General features: G+C 45.3%; 1 protein-coding gene across 3 annotated transcripts in view; it reads left to right on the top strand.

The window, feature by feature from the left end:
* Positions 1 to 20336, top strand: part of CACNA2D2 (calcium voltage-gated channel auxiliary subunit alpha2delta 2) — a 223486-nt gene that overhangs the window by 14063 nt on the left and 189087 nt on the right. For all 3 annotated transcript variants that reach the window (XR_012765226.1, XM_075432528.1, XM_075432527.1), the window contains exon 2: positions 9556 to 9637. Coding sequence is in view for 2 of the 3 variants with exons in the window: in XM_075432528.1 (XP_075288643.1) it covers positions 9556 to 9637 (82 nt within the window). In the remaining variant the exon portion in view is untranslated. The remainder of the gene's footprint in view (positions 1 to 9555; positions 9638 to 20336) is intronic.

Below are 20336 nucleotides of genomic sequence, written 5' to 3'. Positions count from 1 at the left end.
AGATAACTACAACATGTGTATTCAAAACGTGATTCCAGCCATCAGGACGTGGTGCTCCTCTATCATGCTTTGCCCCATATCTTGTCCAGACTCTACAAAACTGACCCAAGCAAGGGGAACTGTTTCGCTTTGTCTGGTATCTTCCTGTTTGTGTGGTCAGAAGGTGGTGGTTGTGAACCATCTGAAAGTTGTCCAGGAGCCTGTATCATCTCAGATAGTTCTGCTGTTGCTGAGCAATGATATAGGAGCATAGGACGACTCATACCATCCCATCACAAAGCTGTTTGCATATGCTTTAGATGACAGTGTTCTGGTGGCATGATACAAATACCCAGACTGTCTTGTTCTAGCCATCTAGCCTGATGTACTCAAGTGACAGCTTCGCTGTTTCTCCAGGCTATGAAAAAAGCTCACCCGTCTCCAACCAAAACTGCAGATCCTGCAAGGTGTGGCTGTTCTGTCTTCTGGGGTGGTTCAGCCTTCTAACTGGTGATGAGGATTTACTGGAATGAGCAAGAAGATGCAGCATTCTATCCTACTTCTGTCCAGCTCCCAAGAGAGTCATGAATTATACACAGAATAAACAAATAGCCTCATATGTCTGTCATTATATCATAAAGGACTTTAATAATTCATGCAGCTTGCAAAATCCTTACTAAGATCTACCCTCCATAACCTCATCTTGGCAGTGGGGGATGGGATCTCTTCAGCCTCTACTCAGATTGCATCTGTAAAACAGGACTCAGGACGGAGGAAGGTTTTTATCAAAAAACTTCGTCTGTATAATGGGTTGCAAAGCGACGTGCAAGAGTTATCAGCCATTGGGGTCTCAGGGGGTGCTGCAAATGACAAGTGGCTGCACTGGGGGAAATTTATGCAGGTAGTGTGCTTCATAAAACCGACACCTATTCACTTATTTATTAATTCATTGTGTTTGAAGTCCAGATTTGTGACAGGCTTTGAGACCAGGAGCCCAGTTCTAATCCTGCGCAATGAGAGTGCCAACATGGTGGAACCCATGGGCTTCTCTCCCTCCTGATGCGCATGGCAAGTGTGCCATAGAAACCTAGTATGAAGATGTAAAATAAGAATGTAGCTTTCAAAAAAGTGAGGAGACTAAGCCATCAGGTTAGCTTTGGCTCCAAACAAAACAGTTAACCAGTATAGCTCCAGTAATGGTGGCCATTGCCTTTGCCTTATTTTGCTCATCTTACAGTCACTGAGTTGGTGCTGGTGCTTCTGCCACTGTCACAAAAGATGTCAGAGTACATGAGCCACCCGTTAAAATTTCCATGTGCAGGACCATCCCCATAGCAGCAGGAACAGTTGATCTGGATGTCTGGATGTAAATTCAATAACTACTATATTCCTGTAGTAAGGCAACCAAATTAATTTTTGCTTATACAGTTGGTAAGTGGCTTGATGATATGCCCTGCATGGCAGAGGACTTCTTGCTGAACTTCTGTGTCCTGGTTGAAAATGGCAAACTAGTCGACTATCTTGAGGTGCTCAGTTCTGCTTCCAGTTACAGAAGTACAAGTTGGTGGCAATGTGCTGAGATCAGATTTACCCCTTAGGACTGTGAGGATTAATTCTTACACATTTTCAATGTACTTGGGGACCCTTATGTCGACGTCCTGCCAAATAACACTCTTAACATTCAAGTGTCTGTCACAGGATGACTGCGTCAGAGTGATGGCCTGGAGATGAGCTCCAGGCTGGTAAGGACGTGAGAAACTCAAGGATGGGAGAAACTCGATGATGGGATTCATGGCTTGAAGTGCCTTTTGGGAAAGCGCTGTCCTCTGCTCTACAGTCAGCAGAAGATATTTACTGTGGTTGCTTTGCCATTTGTTCTTTTCATTCCTGTATCAATGAGAGGCGCATGCATGTGGTGGTGATCAGAAGAACGCAGTGCCTGTGTGGGGGCCTTTCGCAGCACTGCCGGGCAAATGTACTCGCTAACACATTCAGTGACTTCTTCCTAGTTCTGCTGGAAAATCATCCCCTAACAGATTGCAATTCTCCTCAAACCTACTCTTAGGCTTTAAATTATTCACTGAATTATCCTTTGGCCTCTAGCTCCTTTGCATATCAAATACTCCAAATCGGCTTTTTGTGAAGTTTGAAATTCAGGATATTTTGATTGGACACGTACCACTCAAAGAACAGTTACTGTGGCTCTTTGTCATACTGGAAGGGCGTTTCAGGTGGGGTCCTGAGGGGATCTGCCCTGGACCTACTTTTATTCAATAGTTTCATTAATAACTTAGGCGATGGAATGGAGAATATGCTTATAAAATTTGCAGGCGACACTGCACTAGGAGTGGTTGGATGTACTTTGGAAAGCACTATCAGAATTCAAAATGATCTAGAAAAATTGAATGACAAGCTGGATATCAGCAAAATGAAATTCAGTAAACACAAATTCAGAGGGAGAAATCAAATGTACAAATACAAAATAATATCTCTCTGGGTAGCAGTATGGCAGGAAAGATCTTGAGAATTATCGTGAATGGCAAACTTAACGAAGTGCTGTCATAGCAGAAGGGCCCGTTTATTCTGCAGTGTACAGCAGTTTTCTGGACAAGGCTGAGGAGATGATGTTTTCCTTGTCGTGTAAAACTGGCTTTGACTTCTGTTGGAGTATCTGATCTCAATTTTTGGCATGAACTTTTGGGGATGTAGGTAAAGTGTGGAAAATCCCAAGCAGGGCAACAAAAAGGGCAAGATGTTTAGAAAACAGGGCCAAAGAGGGAAAGCTGGAAAAAAATGAGTTTGGAATAGAGAAATAAAGAATTGAAGGGCAAATGATGCAACAGAATAATGATCTTCCTGTTCTTAGGAGCTTGGAATAAGAGAAGTAGATGCGTTGTTCTCTGTGTCTGCTGGATGTGGGAGAAGTGGGAAGAGGGAAGTGAGAGTTTGGGGTGGATGAGAAGGGAACCTTTTCACCACATGGTGAAAAACAGAACTGGGTAAAAGTTCTGTGGCGATCTTGGGTTCACCTTCAGCGGAAGATCTAAAGAACAATTTAGACAACACTTCATGCAGAAGGTTCAGGTGTTTACGTGTTCCAGTGCAACTGATATTGGAAGAGGAATTCCCGAAGCCCCTGCCATCCCACACGTCTATGACTGACTGAACACCTACCACCTGTTCTGTTTCTAGGTGGAGTGAGACCTTAGATGGTTAATGCTTCTGTTTTTCAGTAGAGAAATCATATTTAAGGAACAATTTTCCTATTGCCCTAAATGTCATTGGTGGCAAGTTGGTGGTTACTGTTAGTTTTCCCACAGGTACCTATAAGAACATTTTGTGCTCAGGAACTGTCAATGAAACACAATCTTTCTGTATAATTGTCAGACTATTTCACTCTCACTTTTTACCTAGCCCTATCTATGTTGCAGGTTGAGAAAACTCTTGAGTTATCATTTTTATTGTATTGTCATACTTGTTGGAGTATCAAACTGCAGTCAGGATGGATCTTCTAGGGGGTTTGGCACTTGCTTTTTTTTTTATTTCTCTCAAGACATACCCTGCTGAAAAAACTTTTAAAGGTGAAGCAGATGAAAGATAGGACAGAGAAACAGGTGCAGAAAGTTAGTGTTTGAATTGCGGAGAACAAAGTAATTTGGTGATAGAGCTGAAGGCAGAACACACTATCCCACTATCTTTCCTCTTCATGTTTCTTAAAGATCTTCCTTGGGATATAGTTTTTAATATTCATTTGTCCTTTCCTTCCCTCCTATATTAATGTCAAAGAGGCTTTCTCATTGTTGGGGAGACCAGCGGGTACAGGTGAATAATGTCTTGACAAATATTAAGAAAAGACAAAGCAGGCAAACTTTCCCTACCTTCCTTTATGTACACACCTGTGTACATACTTTAAATTAAAAAGGAGTCATAAAATGACAGTGTGGGAGGCTTGATAATGTCTGAAAGCATGGTCAGTAAATTATGTGGTTATTTTGGAGGAAACAGGTGCACTCTGGAAGTTGTCTTTTCAGGAAGAAAAAGGCATCTTGCTTTTCCTTGATTGGTAAATATTGGCTCATGTGGGGTTTTACAGCCTAAGTCTGTAAGAAATGAAGAAAACTCAGAGGGGGTGTGGGCGTGCACACACACATGCACGCGTGCGCACGGACACACACACTATTATAGTTTAAGGATTAAGTATCTTGAAGGAATAAGCCAATTAGAAGAAGTTCCTGCACAGCAAAAATTAGACAACACAGTAATTAATAACCTTATTAAATAGCAATATTTGGGCACTGAACCAAAGTGTATGAATCAGAGTGAAGCATTCTTGGCTGAACACACTGCATGAAGTGTAGACACTTGTACAGAACACTCTCTGTGTAGAACCCAATAAGCTTTGGGGCAGTGCATCTACTTAGCAAGTACTTTTTCCTCTTGTCCTTTCATGTTTTTGTGAATCTTTCTCTTATTTTTTGGGCCAGGAAGGCAGCAAAAGAAAAGGACCGAGTCTCCCATTTTTTTTATCATCCTCTCTTGCTTGCAGGCAAACAAGCACTCTCCTAAGGCTGCTTTAAAAAACAAACAAACATCCTCAAGTAGAAAACTAGTTTTCTTCTCTTTTACTTCTCCCTTCCCTGTGCTTTTGTGAGACGCCACTTGCAATGAGGCTTATATTCACTACTAGTTTGTGTAACTGCCTTACCCACCCCTAGGTTAGATGTGAAGAGGTGTGACTGCAGCTCATGTATCAGAGAATGGTTTGGGTTGGAAGGGACCTTAAAGATCAGCTGGATCCAACCCCCCTGCCGTGGGCAGGGACACCTTCCACTAGACCAGGCTCCTCAGAGCTCCATCCAACCTGGCCTTGGACACTTCCAGGGAGGGGGCAGCCACAGCTTCTCTGGGCAACCTGGTTCAGTGCCTCACCACCCTCATGGTGAAGAATTTCTTCCTAATATCTAATCTAAATCTGCCCTCTTTTAGTTTACAGCTATTCCCCCTTGTCCTATCCCTACATGCCCTTGTAAAAAGTCTCTCTCCAGCTTTCTTGTAGGCCCCTTCAGGCACTGGAAGGCTGCAGCAAGGTCTCCTTGGAGCCTTCTCCAGGCTGAACAGCCCCGACTCACTCAGCCTTTCCTCACAGGAGAGGTGTTCCAGCCCTCTGATCATCTTTGTGGGCCTCCTCTGGACCCGCTCCAACAGCTCCATGTCTTTCCTGTGCTGAGGGCTCCAGAGCTGGACGCAGGACTGCAGGTGCGGTCTCACGAGAGCTGAGCAGAGTAGTGAAGTGTCTGTCCCATGTACCCTGAGCCACCAAGGGGCAGAGTGACCCTGGGCTGAGCTGCCATGGTGTGTCCTCTTGGTGCTGGCTGCAGGCTGTCAGCGTGTGGCTTGTCTGCGAGCGTCTTCAGCTTTTGTATGGAAGACCAGGACTCCAGGCTGCCATCTGTGGTGTGTGCAAGTGTGGGAGGATGTGGACAGCCTATCTCCGGTCTTTCTAGGCAATTCTCATTTTCTTCTGAAGCCACACAGCTGGAGCAGTGGCGTAGCATCACAGACCAGCGTGGACATGCATAGAAGTCTCTGCAACTGCTTGGGTCACCTGAAGCATGAGAGGTGCCCTAAACCTAGGTGAGGGTTGCTGTGGCTGGGGACAAGGCACGGGTGCCCGCTGAGCAGGACAGGCGGGGTGCTTTGCTTCCTGGCCCTGACTGCCATACAGTGATTTGTCTCCTGATGTGCTGCTTGTCACAGTAAATATTTTTGAAGCTCTGCTGCTTTTTTTAAGCCTGCTTTATCTCATCTTTAAGGAAAATCAAATATGCAAATTATGAAATCAATTAGCATTTTTGTAGTTTTCTTTGGAGAGGCGGCAATAAATGGTTTTGTGTTTTCAAAAATCATTTCTGTCCCTTGTTAAATGTTGTGCAGGAGGCTGTAAAATATACAGGGGAAGAAAACAAAACCATTTTTTCAATGCAAGAGATATTTAAGGTATATTATGAATGGGTGTTATCATGCTTGTGCATACAATAGTGTAGAGTGGTTAGGTTGGAAGGGTCCTATGGAGACTCCCCAGCAAAGGCAGAGCCAGCTGAGATGATGGGGATCACTGGGATGTGCTGTGCTTGTCCCTGCTAAAGAGGGGATGGGGCATGGCAGGGCTGCCGGGCTGCCCTGCAGGTGGTTATTGTAGGCACAGAGCTACCGAGTGCAATCCCAATACTTGAGCTCAAAGGTCGTCTCCTCACCCATGTTAATTTGCTGCAGAGGACACTGAAGTGGTACTCGGTTTAAGGGAGAGAGGGTGCACATGGCTCAAAAGGGGGCCTGGTGGCTTTCTGCAAGCAGCACTACATCCGTGCTTGTGGCTTCCCAGTCCATGCATCAGCTGCTTTCTTTATGCTTTATTTGTGAAAGCCATTTCACAAGAGCAGTAGGGCACTCCAGGCTGCGTGTTTTGAGGAGTTATCGCTCCTCAAGCCCTCTAACGCCACCTGAGGCGTGCAATAATGGCCCAGGAATGCAGTGACTGTCATGTCCTATTGCTTACAGCTTCCATAGCAGACACACTTCAAAGAGAAATCTCCATGTTCATAATGGGCTATCAGTTTCTTTACCCTCTTCATCCTTGCTACAGTCATCTTACATAAAATTTTAAGTGCAGTGGCCATGGGAGAGAAGCAAGAGGCAGAAGGTCAACTGAGACAAAATAATAATGGGTTTTATGGTTTTTATTTTTCTCTTAAATGGTAGCTTTCAACCCAGCATACGGCTAGCGAGATAAAACCTTGAAATTCTGGGATGTGGCCCACTCTGATGACTTCTGATCATGAGCATTACCAGGGCTAGAGGAACATACTAATGGGTCAGATACCCACACCACTGACAAAAGCCCTTGTGTGTAAGGGATGTGCTAGGTGGAAAAAATAATTTTTAGTACCACTGGCAAAAGCTCTCATATAGCCATACTACACCAAAAAAAGAAGCTGCTTCTGCTATTACACTTTTTAATCTAGAAGCTTGGTGTCAGCTATACAGAAATCCCCTCTCCCCTTTTTTGTTAGTGTAATACACGTTTTTTAATAGTGGTATCTCAAGCTTGTACTACAAGGTTTAGCTGGACTTTTGGGGAAGCTGCTGGTCAGTAAGGTTGAGAGCGAGGTATCCTAAGGCTGCACAGTCAAAGGGAATTTTAGTGTTTCTTATGAATGAAAAATCCAATGGCTTTTCCCCAAAATAGTAGTTCTTTTTGGGGCGGAGGCAGGGGGTGGAATAAGTTTAATTTTTTTTTTTTTAAAAAAAGTCTGCTGACTAAATTTAAATTAATTTTAAATCCCAGCCCAACTGAGCACTCAGTGTCTCATTTGCATATACCAACAGAGTAATACTGATGCCTCTGTCTTTTTGTATAACTAATCCTCTCTGAAGGCTTGGCCATACGTGACATTTATGCGGATACGAGCAGTTGCTAGTGTTGATGGATACAGCTCAAGATGGACAGCAGTTTCCCCTTGCTGTAGTGGTGTAGGTGTTCTTGGAGGGAGCTGACACAGGCAGGTGTCACTGAAATCAAGGATCTTAGAGAGCTGGAAGTTAAGGAAAGGTGTCAGCTCCATAAGCCCTCAGTGGGGTTTCTTGGACCTGTGGCTGAGTATGTGTGTGTCGTTGTGGGTTTTTTCTTTTTTGAGTTCACTGGACAAACTGGGGGTGGAAATCTGTTTTGGTGTTTCAAGGCATTTTTTTAAATGACTTGTTTAAAAAAGAAATAATTTTTGGTGAAAATACTTCAGAAGATTTATGGGTGACTTTGGACAATGTGAATGAACTTTTGATAGCAAATAAAATGTTTGACCAGAGAATGAAAAGGAAAATCCCAACCTCAAGCCCTATTCAGCTGTGTTTGTGACCTGTTGCCTTTACACTGGCAGTCCCACTGAAGGCTTTGCTTTCCTTCCTTTGGCAGAAAGGTGGGTTTGCAGATGTCTTCACCCGTCTCCTTCCCTGGATGTCTCCTCTTGCCCAGCCAGGCTAGCAGAGGAGAAGAGACAGTGTTAATTCTGTAGGAATGTGGGAAATAGCAGAAGTTATGCTGGAAAAGATTTGGCAAGCACAGTTATATCTTGTTTTTATCCATAGCCTTGTATGTTATTAACTGGCATGATTTTTGCCTGTGTGAGTAACACGCGTCTGTCTGCCAGTCCCTCCCTCTGTCTCCTTTCATCCCTCTGCCCCTCACAAGCAATGCATCAGCTCTGTTCTGCCGGTCATCTCGGGAATCTTTCTGCTGTGATGTTTCTCCCCAGCTTTTGGGCCATGCTGTGTAATTCGGACTCCTCCATGGCCTCGCTTCTTAGCTGGATTTCTCTGCTCCTTCATCTCCAGGAGAGCCTTTCCCATGGTTTTGTGGCTAGTGAGGGGGTGCACGTGGGCTGTCTGGGGAACATCTCTGTGCGTGATGAATGCAATCACTCCGTGAACCTAAGCCAAGTGCAAAACCCCTTAGCTGGTCTGTTCCCTCCCACTGCCACTTCGGCATGATGCTAGCCTCCCCTTCTACTCCTTGTGCAGCATCCCTCCCTTCTCCGGCGGAGCGTTGAGGGATGAACGTTGCTGTGGGAAAAGCACCAACGGCAGTGCCAAGTGTTGCAGAGGTGATCGAGCATTGCTTTTCCAGGTCAGATGGGAGATTTGACATTTGTATGGCCAGCGTCAGGAAATTTCATTAAAAGAAGGAGAGTTATCAAGTTCTGTGGATTTAGAAGAGGGTTTTTTGTTGTTGTTTTTAACTTCGTGTTACTGCTGTAAGTGGAAACCTGTGTGGTTGAATGGATCGGAGGGTCTTGTGCCTGTTGGAAGGGCTGGCAGCCAGCTCCCTTGCTGTACCAGGCATACAGGACGAAGAGATGCCACGTGGCAGCTCCTGGCTCTTTGCCCTGCCTAGAGGCAGCTCTGCCCAAGGTGGACCTGGCAGAATTGGCGCCCAGCTCAGGCTGGGCTTAGCTGAAGGTGCAAAGCAGCTGAGCCCTTGGGCACTTGATGCCCTGTGCTTGGCTCCTGGCACTGCCCAGGTCTTTTCTCTTGTGCCGCAGCAATAATCCGTCACTGCAGCAGGACAGGCACTGCTGGTCCTGCCATGGCGCTGGGTTTGCTCCCTGCCACAGAGCCCTGCTGAAGCAGTAAGCTGTTTTCTGTATGCCACAGCACTTCGACCTTGTTAATCACTCTGGGCTTAAATAATCATTTACTGCAACTGTTTTCCTTCTCATATAAAGAAAAAAAAATGCCTTGCAATTTTGATTGTACCTTTTTTCCCCTTTTCTCTATGTGGTGCCTTGTGCATAAATTTTGAAGTCTTGAAGTTTATAACCTGCCCCAGCCATATTTCTCAAAGCCGCACGTTCTTGGTATTCTGCCTGCACCCAGCGCTGCTGGAAGAGAGCTGTTAACTTCGCTGAGGGCACCGATTTCCTCCCTCTCCCTGCAGCTGCCTTGCTTATCTGCGAAGTGTCAGGGCTCTGACTCTTTCTCTCTCTCCCTTTCTCTTTCTCTCTGTCTCTCCATCTCTTGCAGTATGCAGTACTGGGCCAGGAGGCTGGAGCAGGAGATTGATGGAGTGATGAGGATATTTGGTGGCGTCCAGCAGCTCAGAGGGGTAAGCTGTCTGTCTTTTGCCTGTGCTGCCTTCCTTGTGGCAATGAATGTTCTCATCTGCAGAAACCACCTGTGTGAACACTTGCAGTACGTCACCCTCTCGGCTCACTCCATGTGCAGGGTCATGGCTGGCTGTGCTTCTCGTTGCTGGTCAATTTGATGCATTTATCGAGTGTGTGGGAGTGAGTGTGTTTTGTATCTGTCTCTCGGGCTGCATGTCACTGCTATCGGAGCATGTATCTGTGTTGGGTTTTTTTCTATATGACACACTAAATGCATCTTAAATCCAACTAACCTTTCCTCCAGGGACTGAAGGTAGTTTAATTTGTGTTTTAATTTTAAACTTCTGTTGACAAAGCAGGAAATGTTCAAAGGATAATTTGACTAGCCGTTGGAAACTCTGTGTTGTTAAATATACGTGGCAGGTAGAACTGTAATTCTTGTTTGGCTTCTGTTGCCAAGTGCAGAAAACAAAACCCTGTTCCTGATGCTGGTGTCTGCCTCCTGCTCCCTGCCTTAGCACCAGGGGTCAGGTACAGCAGAAGCCAGATCTCCTCTTTTCCTGGCAGCAAGGCTCTGGGTTGGGTCAGGGCGGTTACAGGATGGCTTCATCTTGGTTTGTTAGGTTTGTGGATCAAAGGGTCTTTAAGACCCTCCCTGTTTCTTCTTCCCAGTAAGACCCTGTTTACCCTTCCCAACACTGTTGTGCTGTCTAGCTGTTTTGAAACTGAATAATTTGAAATTAGGGTTATGGTGTTAATCTAAAGGAAATGGGCTTGTCTAACATGATAAATTTGTTGCCCCAGAAAAAAACATGAGGTGTATTTGTGTTGTCTTATGGTACTGGCACGTTCTTCCCAGATACCAATGACTGATAGGTCTCTTACTGTCTGTCTTACACTAGTAGCTATACTGGCTTCGGCAGAATTATTCATGTTTTATACTGTTGCTTGTAATTTAGTGTCTAAACATAGAAGTTGCACTATTTTATTTTAAATGCATTTTAAAATAAGTTTAACTGAAGGTTTGCAAAATTTCATAGCTTCATCCATTCATTTGTGTTCATATTTGAGTTCCAGAATGGTGTATCTGGGCTTTGCTTGCATTCATTTCAACCGAACATCAACTGGATTGATACAAACTTCATGTGCAGCATGAAAAGCATACACACCACTTTGGTTTTAACAAATATTTTTGATTGTTTTGGTGCATTTGTGCAATGCAGTTTTGAATGTTGGCAGGACCTTAGAATCAGTCAGGGATACAAGTTTTCCAGAGTACATAGGCACAACAGCCAGCATACTCTTTAGCAGAGCACATTTTTTTTTAAAAAAGACTGCTACTACATTTTGTACATGTCCTCTCTTACAATTTGTCCTTATTAGCTTTGATTTTGCTCCTTTGCATGTTAAATAGGTGTATCATATAATTCTTTTAATGCCATAATTAAATAGAAATTACACCTCCAATTTGCCAGCACTTGACTCCTATTGGCCATTCAGTCAATTACAGGTAAGAGAGCTTCCTACTTTTTCTGTTTAACTCTTCTGATAGAACATAGTGCATCACTTTAATGGATTAATACCAGATAAACTGTCTGTAGAGAGACTGAAGGGTTTTTTTGAAGTCTGTTTTGGAACCTTCTTGTGAGGGAAGGGAGCTGTGCGCAATAATTGTATCTGGTGAATGTATAAACCACCTAAAGCCAAGAAATCAGTTGCTGAAAATTCCAACATGCAGCTGTTAAAACACCAGAAAGGACTGGTAGAGGCTGTCTGTGGATGTGCAGGGGAGAACTTGGGGTGTGGAGTTCAGATTTAGTTCATAAATGGAATATCAAGTGAAGGACGCTTAAAGACTACATCACTTGCTACTGCAAACTGGCATAGCGTCACTGATGTGAAATAGCACATAGTACTTCTTCCTGAAGAGCTCGGAGCTGCACTCGCAGGGAGTCCTCTTCCCTGCCAGCTGCACACAGGTTCATCTGGGTTGCAGTGTGGGAGCTCTTTAATGTCATAAAGTGGTACTGTAACCCACTTGGAGACAAGGGTTTATAAAAAAAATGCACATTCTGCTGCAACCGTACTAGAAATTTAGAGGGTGGCAACTAATTCTTAAGGTTTGGACTACATCCATGCTTCCTTTCTTGTGATGGGCACTACCTGGGCGTGACTTGGACTCTGTAGCTCACTTAGCTCTGTCGCCGTGCTGGTGTGCAGCCGGGATGCAGGTGCTGGGGTGCAGCACCGAGCTGCAGAGCTGCGGTGCGCCCTGACGCGGAGCGAGCAGGCGCAGGGGAGAAGGGAAAGCCACTGCCTGAGGAGTGTTGGGAGCTGAAATGTCCATCTGGCTGGAAGCAATTCCCACCCACAGGCAGGCTGAGTACTAAGCAGGAATAGATCCACGTGGGGCAGGAAGGATAAAGAAACATGGGACAAGTAGAGCTGGTTTTTTGCCAAAACTTGCTGATGTTCTTTGGGGTTGCCATGTTAGCCTGAGACATTCAAAGTGTCTGCAGAGCGAGGTTTCTGGTACATAGTGCATAGGGAGTAAAGGAAAAAGTGCTCCAGTGTCACTGAAGACAAAACTAGTCTTTCTGAACTGGATGGGGTGTTCAGTGCAGGCTGTGGGTCCTGCTGCCAGCTCTCGTGGGTCTGTGAAGCCTGTAGGCACTGGAGGTGGTGCCATGCCAGAAATGGATCTTCCCATTCCAGTTCAGGCCTGAGTATCAAAGCGACAGATCAGTAAATAACAATAAAAATACGCTCCTCTGAGGTTTGTCAGGTTTACTTACGAATATTTTTTTCTTGGGTTGCTGTGAAAGGATGTGGACCTGTCCTTTGGTTATTGACTGAAATCATATAACTGTTGTGGCATATGAGGCATGAAATTTATTGTCAGAAATATGGTGTCCGGGAACATAACAGTGCTGAATATTTTATCTTGCTGGAGTGCTGCCCACCAAAGAATGATTTTTATTTTAACTCTTCAGGCATTTCCTAGAGTTGGGGTACTAGATGTCAAATGCCCCTGCTTGCCTGCTCTCCTGTGGGATGAACAGGCAGTCATCTTGTATGCGTCCCCCGGGGAGATTATCCAAGCTTACTCCATTCAGATGCTGCTTTGCTCAAATGGAGCGCTCTTCTGCAGCCATTACAGAGGAGGGTGAGAAGCTCTTGGATGCAAAGGGTGTCACACCAGGGACTGGCCTTTCAGCTGTGAAACACCACAGCATTTTTCTCCTGAGGTCCATACCTTGAGAACACTGGGGTGCAAATGTCTTCATTGGTCAGACTGGCTGTGGTGGGGCAACATGTGTATCTGAAGCCGGTGGGCGTGGGGCTGCAGGGAGGACCGTGGCCTTGCTGAGTTGATTCTCTGCCCAGTGAAGTCAACGTTCAGCCCTCTGGCTGCTCGTGGTGCAGCATTGTGTTGGCTGGCCCATTGCTCCTGGCATGCCTCAAAACAAATCCCAGCACTTGGAGATTAGGGCATGGTGCTTTGTGCCTCTGTCCTCTCCACCCCTGTGGCTCACCAGAAATAACTGAGAGCACAAATCATTGCTAATCTAGCTCTGACTGGCACAATGGTAAGTGGAACCCTAAAATGCTAGCTGAATAGGTCAAAATTCTTTAAATGATTTTATTCTAGAATGAGGATTATTACACTAAAAATCCAACTTCCTGACTTCTTTTTCTGTTAGTGACTTTCTTTGTGGCTATGGTGGATTCTTCATCACTTTGCAGGACAAGAAAATGTTTGGTTTTGACATTTCCTGCTACATGGCACTAAATTGCTGTTTCTTCCAATGTTTTGGCACAAGTAAAAGTTGTTGACTTCAGCCAAAAGTAGATGAATGTGTTGTATTTCCAGCCTAGAGTGTTTCTTCATGTTGCAAAATCTCCTCCAGGGTAGACTCTGCTTGAGAGACATTTCCCATGCTGGTGCAGTCCCGTCCCAACCTACCAGTGTCCTGCTATGCCGACGCTCATGGTGGGACCGATGGCAGTGGAGCTGCCTGTGCTGCTGGGTTTTGTGCCTCGCTGAGCTCCCCTGGATGTTGTGTTAAACCTTCCTTGCTGGATAGCTGGGCTGAGATTGCAACTATCTGGTCAGACCATGTCCTCCTCCTCTAGTACCTGTTATCTGTGGCTGCCTGTTCATGGGCTTGTTGCTTTGCTAACAACTGCTGAGGAAGCCAAAGCCTTCAGAATGAGACAGGGAAAAACTAAGCAGTGTAAGTGCTGAGGCCCCGCTTCTGCACTGTCTTCCTGCTCTCTGGCTGTCGTTCCTGAGGACTGCTTCGGGAGCAGGGACAAGCGCTCAGCCGGAGGCACTGCCCAGTGGCGATGCAGCCTTTCCCTGCTCGGCAGACAGCCGTTAGCAGAGTGAGTGGCAGAGCTGGACCCGTGCTGGTAGTTTGGATGAACAAAGCTTCAAGGCTGGCAAGCTGGTTTTGCACCTCCCTGCCCTCTCCTCCGGGCTATTGAAGGATGTCAAGAGAAAATGTCTGGATCTGCCTTACTAATGCATGATTGGAAGGTATGAATTCCGCTGGCCTCAGCGGTGAGGAAACACCCAGTCCATAAGGCTCCAGATGGCCCCAAACCTGAGCCCAGTGTGGGGCGTGGAGGGCAGCTTGCAGGCAGAGCTGGGCAGGCAGTGAGCCTCCACGCAGGCTGGGCTTGGTCCTCGGCACGGGTGGCTGCACGGAAAGGAGGGTGAGCCCAGGGAAAGGGGAGACTTGCGCGGTGCCCTCCGGCATGCAGCCTGCTACCCACAAGGGCTTTGCTGAACGTTGCGCAGCAGAAGGGGCTGGACTTGGTCCTTTCAATCAACATCCTATTTTACCTCAGTGGATTTTTCATGTCTGTGTCTTTTTGTTCTTGCTTGTTACCTTGTGCTGTTTTCTCAGCTTTGTTTTGCCAGTTGGCATCTCTGCCTGGCAGAAGTGCTGTTGTTCATTCATCTGGCCTTTTGTGAAAGGGAAGGACAAATCCTGCTAGCCAGGGCTTGGGGCAGAGTGACCAGGGTCTGTGCAGGCATCCTCACCTCTGTCCACCTTGCAGCGTCACCTGCACCCTGCCTGTCCCTTCTGCTCAGCGCTGCTTCTCTGATACGTCACCTCTTGTTTTCAAAGCGTGGCCATCCTTGAGGCAGCCACAGGTGAGGAACTGTTTGAGCTGTGCACAAACAAGAACTTGGATTAAAAAAAAAAAATCATATACTAGCAGAGTTTTGGCTTGGATCTGAAGAGCTGAAGTGGCGTCCGCCTTGTATGTTACTGCAGTCGCTAGCACTCCTCCTGTGGTGGGGTCTCTGCAGTACGAAATATATCTCGTGGCTGTGTGAGTGCATCCCTTACAAGACTGCTGGTACAGCGCTAGAGAGTGTCTTTAATGCCAGCACGAGGAGGTAAGACATGCTCTTATCAAAGGAGCTGCCGAGGTTTTCTGTTCAACTTTTTTGATCTTGGTGACTACTGGCATAATAACATTGCCTAAATCTTCCACATAGCTGTGGTATTACGTGGTGTTTAATTTGCTCTTTTTTTTCTCTGGTTTATAGAAACACTCATCTGGTCATTCAGTAGGGCTGGAGAATTTGGAACGTGTTTATGGGATTTTAAATGAATGATGCTAGAGATGCACAGTGTTCTGCACGCAGTGTCTGAGGAGCACATCTGCTTCCAAAGGGCTCTGTGAGGCGGACTGGGCATTTACAGAAGGGCAGTGATGTGATCCGTGGGCGTGGCAGAGTTGGGAATAAGAGGCTAATCTTCTGATATTCAATCCAATACCATAATCCACAGTTTGGACTTCAAAACACCGTAACAGAGTGCATCTGGTCTTTTTCTTCTGAGGAGTCAGCCGCAGCCTCTGGAGTGGAAGACGAACGATGCCCAGTGACAGCACTGCGCTTGACAGTTGAGAGAAGAGGTTTGAGCCCCAAAGCTTGGGCAACACACACAGCCAGCTGCTTATGCTACAGCAGCACTGAGTGCTTGTCTTCCTCTGAGTGCTGCAAGGGAGAACGGACCTGAGTTTTCCAACAGCTAGCACCTGTCTGGGGGCTGACCAAGAGTATGGACTCTGTACCCCACGGAGATGATGCGTAGCTCCATGCTCTTGGTTCCCAAGCTCATGCATCATCTGTCTGATCCTTGCAGTTGCTCTGCTCCTTTTCTCTCCCCCTCTCCTACCAGCGTGCATGCAGCCTGCTTCCGCACACCATCGCTCTGCCCCCCCTGCTCCTCATGTTTGATAAGAGGAAGTGTGCGATGCCAGATAAACACATTCCTGTTCCAAACTGCTTGGGTTTATTTTAATCTGCCTGGGCCGTTCAGCAGCCTCAGCACTCTGTTCAGCACCGAGTGGAAAGCCAACAATATATTACCAAGGAGGAGCATTTAAATGTCCTTAGCCTTGCAGCGGCCTGGTGGGAGAAGGGAGGTCCTCTGCCAGCCTTTGCTTGGGCCAGTGTCTGCCATCATTAGCCCCCCTACACCCGTCGTCTTACTTCTCACTCTTTCTCTCTACTAGAACCATATTGCATCCGTATTGGGAGATGTCAGGGAAACATATGCTCCAGCTTTTAGTACATTTGCATAATTAGAGTAATGTGTATGAATAATTTATAGCTGTATGTGGCTGCTCAGTGTGTGACGTTCGCACCCTTCGCTAAATCCTTTCCAGTGGGTGGTGCAGATCCTGCACCAGAGCCATTGTGCCGATGCAGTGTGCAGCCTGTTGGCAGATGCAGGAGCCCTACTTTGAGAGATCGGGGTGCGCATATATACACATATATATATGTCTGTGTGTATGCATATATATATATAATTTAGTGGAGGAAGATGGGCCTTCAGAGTTGTAGGGGAAGAGCAGGCTAGAAGTCTCAGAGGCTAAAATGCGTTATACTCTTAGGCTGAAAACTTGCTCCATTTATGCTGAAGCTGTGAATTAAAATGTTCTGCAACATTTGAAAGCTGAGGCAGGGATTTTTCCAGCAGGACTCAGGTGTGACTAGTTTGTTAGTTTGTGTGCCAGGTTTATGGGGTATTTTAAATGACTTTTTCAGATCATAAAACTTAGCAGCTTGCGGGGGGGAGGGGTAAACTTGCCTGTACTGTGTCACAGAGCCAGATCTCAATCAGATGGTCAATAAATAGTAGCAACGGATTTCCTGGGCACTGTCTATTTACCAGCTCTTTAGTGTGTGAGTTCTTATGCTGGAAAGCTCAAAGCCCCAGGTAGGTTTTCTAAAGGCGTGATCTGAGTGGCTGAATTCTGGTATTTTTTATACATATATATATATTTATATATATAATATATATAAATAGTCTGCATAACAAACGTGTGGTACAGCCCGGACTGTTCTCCGTCATGTGTACAGCCAGCAGGCCCTTGGAGGGGTACGTGTTTAGAAGGGTAACAGGCATAGCCATAGTCCTCAAAGCCCTTGCTTTGAACCTTTTCACTTTACAGAATTACTTTGTAACGATAATACACTTGGCAGCTAGTTGATGAGTTAGCAAAATCAGAGGGGATTGCTGTTGAGTTTTATGGAGTCATTTCTGATTTATATTGCTGTCGGTGACAAGTTAAATGAGCCCAGCATTCAACAGACTGATGTTCAGGTGCACGCATCTCCTGAGTGCGCTGCTCTGCACTTTGTGTCCAAAAACGAAGCTGATGTACCACGCCAGTCAACAGCCATGTTTGTAAGATGCTCATGAATATTCAGTGAAACTCTCTTACAATTGATGGTGTTGCCATTACACAGCCATATCAACGCATGGCAACGATGAGACCTTGGTCAATGTTTCTGGAAACCTCCCTCAGCCAGGCTGTCCTGCCCCTAAACGAAGGAGTCTGTGCAGTCCCCACGTCCATTCCAGGCTAAATCGTTACCTTCAGACTGCATTTAAAAATAAAGCAAGACAAAATCCAAACGAACCCTGCCAGAATGCAGGATGAATAATTAGGTGGAGATCATTAAAATTTGCTTCCTTAAAAACATACATAGATTATTCTTTAACGGAAAGTTAATTGTTTTATTATTCTCTCCAGATGGTTCTTTTCCATTCACAAGAGAATTGATATAGCCTGGGATTCAGTCTCCTGTGAGCAGAGCTGATAACGAAAAATGGAACTCTATGACTGATCAAGATACAAAACAATAGAAAATATGTATACATATTCAATCATCACTTCAGATTTTAAATATTATTTATAGGCTGTAAGTGCCCCCTCACCTTGAAATGCTGCAGGCTGTGGAGTTTGCCATTTCTCTTCCTGGTAGGTTTGTCAAGCAAGCGCTTCGTAACAGACACTACCGAATCCTGGTTCTCTTGCGGCTGATCGGTCACTTCCAAATACTGGACTGTGGAGGAACCTGCACCTGCCGGTGTTGAGATACGCAGTTGTACTGTAAGGTTTAAAGAAGGAAACTGTGATTAGGTACTCGGGGTTATTGTATGAAGGAAGCAATAAGATGTGTCACATCTCCTTTGTTCTGTGTGTAGAAATGCAAGAGGACTTGGGAAGATGGGGAGAGCATGGTCGAGGTGACTTCTCAAGGGCACAGTAGTGGTTTTCATGTTCTAGTGCGGCTTCAGCTTGGCAGATCGCAGCTGCGAGCTTGCATGTTAAGTGAGCATATTTATCGTTTCTCATTACAACAGATCACCTTTGACATCTGATGTGAATAACTTGAATGGGCCCCTTATTTCAAACACCCAGCCATGCTGACCTATTGGCCTGCAGTGATTCTGCTGGTTTTATAAGTACTTATTTCCTTTTAATTATTTGGAGTTAAAATATTGTTGTAAGGGAGGGAGAGAGAGAGTGGAGTCTGATATTAGATCAGACTTGCCTTCCTCACTGAAGGCCAGATGATATGCTTATATTGGAGAGCTTTGCTTAAAGGCTGAGGACCTGTGCTCTGGTTAAAGCTGTAGTTTGGTGGTGTTTTATTGAAAGAGATGGCTCTGCTTTTGGGAGGAACTGCCTCTTGGGAGACTCCACGCTCTAGTAACCTTCAGGGGTCTGTAGCTTTCCAACGCTTGTATTGTTTGCAGCTTACTTTGACGATGCTGCAATGAGCATGAAAATGAGCGTGAAAAACTCCACCCTCTTTGGTGTCTTAGGGATAAGCCAGGCTCTCTCGTAGTTTGAGAGGGCGTATCCAGAGCAGAGGGAGTAAAGGGAGAAAGGAAGATGAGCAGGCTAAGGTAGGAATGTAGGAGGAAGGTGATGCTAATGGCTATGGATTCTCTCCCTTCTGTTGCTCTGGGGCTGATCAATGCCAGCTGACATGTGGAGCATCTCCTCTTTGTTTTGATATATTTTGGAGGATTTCTCTGTTTCATTTTTTTGCATTTATATATGTGTCTGGTCCTTGTGATTCAGTTATTCACTAGGCTTCAGATTTTATTGACTTTGTTCCCTTTTCTAACTGACCTTTTCACACCTGTAAGCATCCAAGACAGATTTAGTATGTGTTTGTTCAGCACCATAACCAATACTGTCATGCTTTTTGGACTCTGACCATAGTATAAATATTAAATAGTAAGTAAGAGCACCGAGAAAAATCATGTCTGAATGAAACATGAGATTTGCCTGGGTGAAGAGATGGTGTGAATGAGAGGCATGGCTATTTCTATCAGGGCAGTTCCCTAAGTGCCTGGGTGATGTGTCGGGACTGCTGGCAGGATCTAGATGTTTGTGTGTGTCAGAGGAGCCACTCTAGGGATTGTTTAAGCAGTAGCATTAGTTATCATCTGTTGAATGCCTGGGCGAAGCCTTTGCTTGTAGCTAGGAGGCAGGGAGCAGATTTTCAGTTCCCTGCTGTGACTGTAAGGCCAGGTAAATAGAGAAGGAGGAGACAGCAGGGGGTTTATGTGACTTGAGGAGCAAAGAAGATTGTAATGGTAAATGTTGGATTACTTTTAAAACCAAGTAGGTCATTGAAGATACCACGATTAATGAACAGAAAAAGAAAGAAAGGCAGATTTATTCCATGTTCTTCTAAATATTTATTACACTGTGAAGCTCACTTCACTGCTCAGCGTGCTGTCATTCTTAATTTTGGGAGTTCTTTGTTTCTGTTTTTGTCAGTGGTCTGGCAAGGATGACACTGGACCTGAGATTAGGGACCTGGAATCTTCAAAGGAGCCTTGGTTCCCAGTTCCCCTGGGCATGTGAGTAGGCTGGGCCGTACCATAGTGCTTGCTGGGAACATCAGCTCTTGTTTCCATTCCCTGCTCCAGCAGGGATTTGCCTGCGACCCCATGGTACTCAAGACAAATTGTTTAAAATTCAGACTGTCTTTTGTTGTCTGCCCCTTTTGCAGAGTGCTAGCATACAAGAAAAACATCCATCTCCATCCCTGCCTTTTGTAGAGGGCAAAGGATAGCTACTTAACATCCGATGATAATTATTTGACATGATGTATATACATGGAGTATTCACAGCATCAGTGCTGTATATATCTGACTCTGAGTATAAATGATAGCTCCAATGTATTCTTAAACTCTCAGTGTCTTGGTGTTCATTTGAAAAAGAAATCATAGTATGATAATACCATGCTTACATCTAGTGCATTTCATGGCTGATTATTAAAATTACTTGCAAAAAGGTTTGTTCTCACATCTCACTGCAGAAGAGAAGGAAAACATTACTGTCTGTCCACTGTAA

The sequence above is a fragment of the Opisthocomus hoazin genome, chromosome 11 (genome assembly GCF_030867145.1).
Source record: "Opisthocomus hoazin isolate bOpiHoa1 chromosome 11, bOpiHoa1.hap1, whole genome shotgun sequence".
Lineage (NCBI taxonomy): Eukaryota > Metazoa > Chordata > Aves > Opisthocomiformes > Opisthocomidae > Opisthocomus > Opisthocomus hoazin.
The sequence above is the reverse complement of the archived record's forward strand: the minus strand, read 5'-3'. Positions and strand labels throughout refer to the sequence as shown.